The sequence below is a fragment of the Gordionus sp. m RMFG-2023 genome, chromosome 2 (assembly GCF_954871325.1).
Source record: "Gordionus sp. m RMFG-2023 chromosome 2, tfGorSpeb1-WG-v2, whole genome shotgun sequence".
NCBI lineage: Eukaryota > Metazoa > Nematomorpha > Gordioida > Chordodea > Parachordodidae > Gordionus > Gordionus sp. m RMFG-2023.
In genome coordinates this window covers 43684110-43693724 of record NC_088776.1, presented here as the reverse complement: position 1 = coordinate 43693724, position 9615 = coordinate 43684110, and the positions used below count along the sequence as shown (strand labels likewise).

Here is a 9615-nt window from a genome sequence, read left to right as displayed (position 1 = left end):
TAGACAAATGGTTCAGTAAAGATATGGGGATAAGATACTTTAAGGGTAAAGGGATGGTAGAATTTGACATAATTATATAATTTATTTGCTACATTTTGTTTTGACTATATATAATATAATTAAGATTTAATTTAAGAGAAAAATATGACAAAATATTTTAGGGATTATGAGAGAAGTTAGGCAATTTAAAAGATTATTTAAGGTGGAATTAGATTAGATGCGATAACCCTAGACCTTAAGACAAATTTGACATATTTATACAATTTATTGGTATATTTTGATTATGTATTATAAATTTAAGCTAAGAGAAAAAGTGATTAAATATTTCAGAAATTACGAGAGAAATTATTCAATTTAATAGATTATTTTAGGTAATATTAGATTAGATGAGATATTTTTACATTACGTCAAGATCAAGTTAGGATAAAAAAAACAATCGACGATATCTAGACAAAAGCAAACTATAGTAGAAGACACGAAAGTCTAAGTGTTTGATTGAGCAGCAAACTAGAATTAATCTATAATCGTTTAAAAAAATAGTTAATCGGTTAAAAGCTATCGTTAGAATTTACGAATCGTGAATGGAGAAACAAGATCATAAAAGTAGGGATTGAAGAAAATTTAGGCGGTTAAAGAATGGTTGGTCTAATTTAAGTGAAAGGGTGTTGTGATATTGTATATGTAAACTTAATTTTTCGTATATTTGCATGAATAATTTATTTGGTTAAAGTTTTTTTGAGATAATTTATATTAAACATGTAAATGAATGTTTATAATGTAATTTGGTAAATTTTTACGAGAATAGATATTATAGACTATGTAAATTTTAATTTTTTAGAAAAAGATAATTATCTTTTTATAATACTATTTGGAGATTACTGATCATTTGTACATTTTTACCGCATTTTATTTTTTGTATATTATTTGTACTTTTTTTTACTTAATTGTAATTTTTTTTTATAATTTTATTTTAAGTTTCTTACTTATATTTGTAATTTTATTATTTACCGATGGAATTATGTGTTATCAATAAAAAGGGATTAATAAAATTATTATTTATATGTATTTTTATTATTATTAATTAAAAGCAATTATATTTTACAGATACTTTTTCTTCTTACAATGGTAACCTTAAAGTACAATTAATTTAATATTATAAAATATATACTAGCAATTACATAATTACTAATTATATACAATTTTAAACCATCACTTCGATAAAACAAAGGGAATCAAAATCCCATTCTCACTTTTATGAATAATAATCAATTGACATATATTCAACTTGCATAACTTATAAGATTGTCATATGATATTGTATAAAATTGAATATAAAATCCACGAATCTTAATTTAAACATTTCTTAAATTTTCTTATGCTTGTCAATAGTTTTATATTTTCTTCTATTTGCTTCATTACAATGGTTACTCATATCTTTAATTATACAGGCAGTAGGGGAGACTGGGGTTAGTCGAACCAATTTTTACAAAATTGGCCATAGTTCCTGTTTTTTTAGATAATATAATAAATAAAATATGATTAGATACCTAGATCTATATACTCTATAAAGGCGCCTTATAAAAAAAAAGAATATAATCAATTTTTTTTAATTTTATTTTTTGTAAAAATGAAAATTTTGTCCAACAAGCCCCAATAGCGCGGTGAGGCAAACCACTTGAAGGGGTTTCCTAAACCATTGGTTTTTTAGGCCATAATAAATTGAAATGCATTTTTATTTATTAATAATGATACGTATAGAATAATTTTATTGTTTTATTGTTCAAAATATCTACTTATAAATTAAAGCTAATTATATATAACAATTGAAACTTAATTTTGGTTAATTTAATAAACATTTTGGACATAAAAAAATAAGGATTTTAAGGTGAGATTATGATTTCTTAGCATAAATCCTAAATACCACTCATAAAACAATCATGAAATTGCCTTTTCAAGATTTTAAATTTTTTTTTCAATATTAACTGACATAATTGACGTGTATGGTTTAGCAAGCCCGGCTACCTCTAAATTGACAAATTATGATTGAAATAATATCTAAATATAATAAATACTCATAAAACTTTTCCAAATTATAGAAGAGTGTTTAAACTTTGCTAAAAAATTTAATTTACATATAAATGATTATATATTTTAATAAAATTAATATTCTGTCATGTAAAAATTTTTGAAAATTTCATCAAAATTTCATTTCTTAAATAAAATTTTTAATAATTAAATATGTTAATCGAGATTGACTTTTTAAATTTTATTTAACTTAAATTGTTTTTATTTTAAACATGTTAGCCTTTAACTATGTATTTTGTTTAAATTGTTTTTTTTATAACACACATATATATATATATACCTTATTTTATATTTATTTTTAGTATCATTTTTAGTTTTAGAATAAATTTATTATAAATAAAAAACCACCGATATCTTTCACCACCGTTATCTCTATATAACATGTTGCCCCGCTTTGTATGATAACTCACGCACAATGATATATAAAAAAATCTCATATATATCGTGCATATGCCGTTAAATATAAAAAATAAAATCTTTTTTTGGAATTATGTAATAAATTATAAAAATTATTCGATATAAAGGACACATACAAGGTCAAAAAAAAATTTATATGACTTTACAACGACAATATATATCTTTATGCTAATGTAAATAAAGTTTTAAAATAAAAATTTGCTATTTGGATAAAAAAAAGAAAAAGTTACATGACTTTATAGCGACAATATATATCTTTATGCTAATTTAAATGAAGTTTTAAAATAAAAATTTGCATTATGGATGATAAAATTAGCATATCCTCCAACAGTGAAGTTAAGTTCCCAAAGTTGGAGAGATGCTTGACGGACATATATTTGGAGAGACTTGACGATTATTTCTCTCAAACAATTTTATCCGACTCAGTAAAAATTGAAACATTGATGAGAAATTTATCTGATGACCTATACGATAAAATTAAGTCATTATGTACTAAGGAAGATATCAAAGATTATAAAATTAATATTTAAAAATTAAAATTTTTATTACCCATCAAGATGTTTGGATATTGACTGGGAAGTTTAACCTTGCTTTACAAGGTGTTAATGAATCTTTTTTGGTTTGGTTTTTTAGACTGTCTAAATTAAGTAGACAATGTAATTTTATTAATGATGATCGCCTAAAAGAAAAATTGAGAACATCTAGTTTAAATGACAATATAAAAAATTAACTAAATAAAAATATTAACTACACATTAGACGTAATGATTGAAATAGGAAGAAAATTAGATAGTATTAACATTAAATCAGAAAGTGACAATGTTAATTATGTTTTTAGTAGGGATAAAAAGTTTAATAAAAATAATGACAATAATAGAAATAATGATAAGAATTTAGATATCCAAAGTACTTCTAATAGGAATGAGATTAATAGTAACTATAATAGACCTAATTATTATTCGAGGCAAAATTTTGACAGTAGGAATAGAAATTATGGTGATAACAAATTTAGTAATGTTAACGACAACAGGAATAGGAATTTTAGTAACGTTAGAAACTATAACAATTATAATAATAACAACTATAGAAATAATCAGCATAATGATAGTAACTATCAAAATTACAATTATGGGTATAACAATAGCAACAGAAATTTATAATAATCATCATCAATCTTATAACAACAACTATGGTAGGAACAACGCCTAGTTTAATCATAATCAGAGGAGGCAGATTCAATGTGACGATCAAAATCATAATAATTACCGATCTTATAACAACAATTTAAATAATTATGAAGGAAACAACAGATGGCATAATAAGGATAACCAAAGAAAACAAATCGAATATGAAGATCGTTATCGGTGGAAGGATTTTAATCAAAGAAAACAAATCCAGTATGATAATCAAAACTTCTACGATAGCAATAATTGTAATATGAACATTGAAGAAGTTGGGGAAATAAAGTTGGCACTGCCAAAGACAATAATGAGAATGATTTAAATGTCAACAACCTGGCTGAAAATACAGACAAAGGTGATGACAGTGCTTTTATGACTACTTTGAAATTAAATAATGTTACTACTACTATGCAGGTTGACACTGGATCAAAGTATACCATCATACCTCATGATATGGCTAAAAAAATTGGTATAAGAGAAATAAAGAAATCCAGTTTGCGGCTTACACCCTATGACGGAAACTTGATTAAGATCATCGGGACAACTCAAGTTAAAGTAAGTTATGAAGGAATCACTAAATATTTACTAGCAGTAGTTCTAGAGTCGAGAAAGAACGCGTTATTAGGAAGAATCTGGATCAATGCCTTTAAAAATATTTTAAATAAATTCATAAGAAATGTCGACACCAATTATGAAGACGAAATCAATAAACTTATTAAAGATTGTTAATCCAAATTGACTAGCAAACCAATTAACAAAGTAAATCTCAAATTACAAGATGTGACGCAAATAATACCACCAAGACGTATACCGTATTCAAAGATTGATCTTGTGGGCGAAGAACTGAATAGATGGATACACGAAAAAATTATCAAGTTCCGATCGATAAAAATAGAAGAAAATTTTTGACTATATCTACACATAAGGGATACTACCAATTTACCAGACTTCCTTTTGGGTTGTAAACTTCATCTGCTATATTCCAACAAATCATGGATCGGATTTTCGGTGATATGAAAGATGACATATTTTATATTGATGACTTATTAATAACTGGAATTAACGATGAAGCACATTTAAACAACATCAAAAAGGTCTTTGAGAGAATATTATCGTACGAGTTAGTACCTAACTTCGCCAAAAGTTTATTTTTAAAAAATAAAGTTAGGTCCCTAGGTCACGATATAGATGACAAGGGGATTCATGCTAACCATGATAAAATTGAAGCAATAATTAATATGCCAGAACCAAAATCAGCTGCTGAATTGTCAACATTTCTGGGAATGGTTGGTTATTATAGAAAATTTTTGAATAACTTCGCTAATATTGCTGATCCGTTGTACAAAATGGTCAACAAAGAAAGATGGGGATGGAACTTAGAACATTCCAGAAGTTTTACTGATTTAAAGAAATTGATTAGTCTCCCGCCAGCACTGACTGTCACAACGACAAGTTTGTCATTGTGCATCAAAACCTAAATATAAAAATAGAAAACAAATATATATATAAAAAGGAAATTAATAATAATTAGGAATCACGAAATCATAAAATGAACTTTAATTCTTTATTCAAAATTATAATAGTAAAAATCATAAAAAAATAAAATAAAATAAAATATAATTAAAAAAATTAATAATTTAAAAAAAAACATATAAAGTACAACAAAATCCAAAAGAAATCTTTATGCAAATTATATCTAACATTTACAACACCTCCCTACTTAAATTAGACCCAACATTCTGCGAATAATCAATTTTCTTTCGATCTCGACTTATTCTTCTTAATTTTTGCTGTCTTCTAAGTTCTAACGAAGGCTTTGGCGCTTGAAATTTTTGAATTCTATCTGTCGCTTGTCACCCTGTGAAACGATCAGCTTTTTATCGCTGTAAGCCACTGACGAACTTGATACACGCCTGTTTTCCACTATCCACGATTGATAACGATTATCGATGACATCCAGTTTCCTTTCCTCTCTTGTTTTTTGCTAGTCTGTCTTAATCTTTTTTACAATTTATCGTAGCTTGTTTCTTATCAAGACTAAAGTCTCGGAATAATTGGCTATTATTGGTCAGCGATTAACGATTGCAGCATAACGTCTTGACCCTACTTTCTATCAATTCGCTTGTTTTCCCCTTTCTCTTGTAATTGATTGGTTGTTGCCTCTAATTCTTGTAATCGTATCTATCTTTCAGACTTCCGGGTCTTCTACGACAGTTTGTCCTTGCTGAGATATCGGGTAATCAAATCTAATCTACTTCTACCTAAAATAATCTATTTAAATAACTTCTGCAATATTTTATCCCTTTCTTATATTTATTCTCAAATATAAACTACCTAATACAAATGTACTAATAAAATATAAAATTATACCAACCTTATCCTAATGTCTACATTTATCTCCTCTAAACTAATTCTGCCTTTAATAAATGGCGTAAATTATACTAAATCTTAAATTTATAATACGTAGCAAAATATAATAAATTATATAAATATATCAAATTCTATCACCCCTCTCCCCTTAATGCAGCCTAGACCCATATTTTCAATGAAAAATTTACTTGTACTCATCCTTTAGCTATTGATCCTCATCTTCTTTTCAGCCATGTCTATACTAAATTTATATCTAAAAATCCTATTCTAAAATATATATCAAAACATATCTTAAAAAAATTATCATTGTGTATTTATTTCCTCATGTACTCTTTGACACTCAAGTCTTTAAAAAAAAACTGCTGAAATCTATAAATCTCTTTTCATACATACGTTGTTGAGAAATCAATGACATCTAATCATAAAAGTTTTCATACTTACGTTTATGAACAACCTCTTAACTCTAATCACTATGGTTTTCACCCCACGTCTTTGAAGAACTTATGAAATCTAATCATTATAATTTTTCGCACAACCGTTGTTGAAAACTGATATGTATATTTCTAAAGCATGTTTTTCCTTTTGTATTATTAGAATAATATTGTATGATTCTTCTTAAATCTTATTCATGATTCAAAATAAAAATCCGATCTCAAATTGAGCTCGATTGCGGCATAAATTTTCTAATGACGAAAAGCCGATTCTCTCTATGAAGATTTTTTGGTTAATCTACAACCTAATATACTAATTCACATTAATCCTTGAGGCTGTTTTATCTCTCGCAGCCCTTAAAATAAAAGTTAAACGTAAATCTTCAATAAGAATTTAATCAACTATTTCCTAACAATAAAGTTATATTCTAATCTTATTCACCGAATTTTTTAATTATTATATCTCAGCAACCTATTAGTTAAATATTAACTTTCGCAATTTATGTTTCTATTTCTTTGTCAAAGTTATTTCTAGTGATCACTTGATAATAATTCTAAAATCTAAAATATCATAGTCTTTATTAGTTTCAAAATTCCATTGGTTTTTAGTTTACCAGTAACTTCTAAATATAAAATTCCCAATTATCACCTTTAAATAACTAAACACAATTATCTCCTACTATGAATTTTACCTTTGTCTTTAATTTTAGATTTTATATTCCTACATAAACATAATCTTAACAACATAATTTTTCCTTTTCATCTTTATTTACATATTTTCCTTACGTTCTTCTGGAATTTTTTTTTTGTATTAGAATACAGTTTGACACATCTCCTTGTTGTCCCACCGGTCACAGACTGAAGGTTGTAAAGGGCCGGTCTCCTCCGCTCTCCAACACCATTGTCACAACGACAAGTTTGTCATTGTGCATCAAAACCTAAATATAAAAATAGAAAACAAATATATATATAAAAAGGAAATTAATAATAATTAGGAATCACGAAATCATAAAATCAACTTTAATTCTTTATTCAAAATTATAATAGTAAAAATCATAAAAAAATAAAATAAAATAAAATAAAATAAAATATAATTAAAAAAATTAATAATTTAAAAAAAACAAAGATTATTTGTATCGTAAAAATTTGCCTTTTTATACTCTTTTCAATCTTCTTATAACTAATCATAACTATTCAAATATAATCTTTTTATCACGCGTTATAACAATAAATCCACAAAAATTCTTTATGCAAATTACATATAAAGTACAACAAAATCCAAAAGAAATCTTTATGCAAATTAAATCTAACATTTACAACACTGACGTATTTCCGGAATTACCTATTGGGATTGCGACTGATGCATCCAAATCTGGATTAGGGGCTGTACTATTTCACACAGAGAAAGATGGCAAAGAAAACCCATTGCTTTTGCGTCTAAAACCGTAGCAAAATCCGAAATAAATGACACCAATATTGAGCGTGAGGCTCTTGTCATAATGTTCGCAATTAAAAGATTTCAAGAATATTTGGTTGGGACTAAATTTACTATCATCACGGACCATAAACCACTAGTCCACATTTTTACCAAGGGACTCAAGGACAATAGTACCATGTCCTTAAGGTTATAAAAGTGGAATATCACTTTGGAGGGTTACGATTTCAACATAAAGTACAAAGCAGGTAAATACAATGTTGTCCTGACTGCCTCTCGAGATTGCCACAAGAATGTCATGATGAAGTTGTGAAAATATCACTATAATAAATGACTATGGGGATTTACCTATCAATTTCAATCAAATTCGTGATGAAACTTTGAAAGATATTGAATTAAAACAAGTCATAAATGATATTAAGAACAACAGGCCTATAAAAAATGATATCTATAAAAACATTGAATTAGAATTAAGTATAATTAAGGATTGTCTTTACAAAAGCAACAACATAATTCCATCTTCTATGAGAAAAAATGTACTACAATCATTACATGATGGTCACTTGGAAGCAGGAAGAATCAAATCCTTAGCCAAAGATCACATGTGGTGGTCTGGTATAAATAATGATATAGATGTGGAAGTGAAAAGTTGCGACGATTGTAACATATATCATGATAATCCTAAAAAGATACAAAAACCATGGGTTTCGGCAACCAAACCATTTGAAAGGATACACATAGACTATGTGGGTCAGTTCTTCACAAGATATTGGTTGACAATAGTCGATTCTTACAGTAAGTTTCCAATCATTGTTTAAAAATATTATGACCGATGTTACTTTAAAAGAAATTTTTAAAACTATTTCGTTATATGGAATACCCGAAACTATAGTCACCGATAATGGCACTAACTTCACAAGTAGTGATTTTGAAAAATTTTGCAGTGATTATGGTATCAAACATGGGTTCACATCTTATCATCAGCAATCCAATGACCAGGTAGAACGCATGGTAAGAACGTTCAAAACACATATGAAAAGAAATATCAAAATTGACTTAGACATCGCACCTGACAAATTTTTATTTAATTACAGAAATACGCGTAATGACACTACAGGAGTTACACCGTCTAAGAGAATGTTCAATCGTGATATTAGAGTTAAATGGGACTTATTGAGACCTTTGAAGGAGAAGGAGAATAAAATTAACGTTACTTTACCACGAAATAGAACCTTTAATATAGGAGATTTTGTTTGGTATAAAGTACAAGGGAATGACATGTGGGACAAAGGGACAATTAATTTGAAGGAAAGCGACACTATGTTCCAAGTCTATACAGAAAAAGGTATTACAAGGAAACACCTGGACCAATTAAGAAAGAGAGAATGCTATAACACATTTGCATACCATGACTCTCCTAAGAAGGACGGAAGTGAGGACAAAAATATTAAAACGAATGATAAAAATATTTTAATACCGACTCCTAGACCGATACGAAGTAGACAAAGACTTGTTTATCTAAAAGATTATATAACTTAGAATATTAAAACATGTAAAAATAAATTAAATACTAAAACAAAATTAAATACTAAAACGTGAAAAAATAAATTGGAAAACGCAAAATAAAAATAAAAACGCTAAAAAAATAAAAAATTAAAAAGCTAAAAATATTATCTAACAATCTTGTTTATTTATCA

At 26.9% G+C, this 9615-nt stretch overlaps 1 protein-coding gene across 1 annotated transcript; it reads left to right on the top strand.

Moving 5' to 3' along the window:
* The first annotated feature begins 2801 nt into the window (after positions 1-2801).
* On the top strand, positions 2802-4411 carry LOC135924363 (uncharacterized protein DDB_G0289917-like). The gene is made up of 3 exons (XM_065459419.1): positions 2802-2991; positions 3261-3633; positions 3952-4411. The coding sequence occupies exons 1-3, from the start codon at positions 2802-2804 to the stop codon at positions 4409-4411; spliced, it is 1023 nt and encodes a 340-aa protein (XP_065315491.1).
* Positions 4412-9615: the final 5204 nt, after the last annotated feature.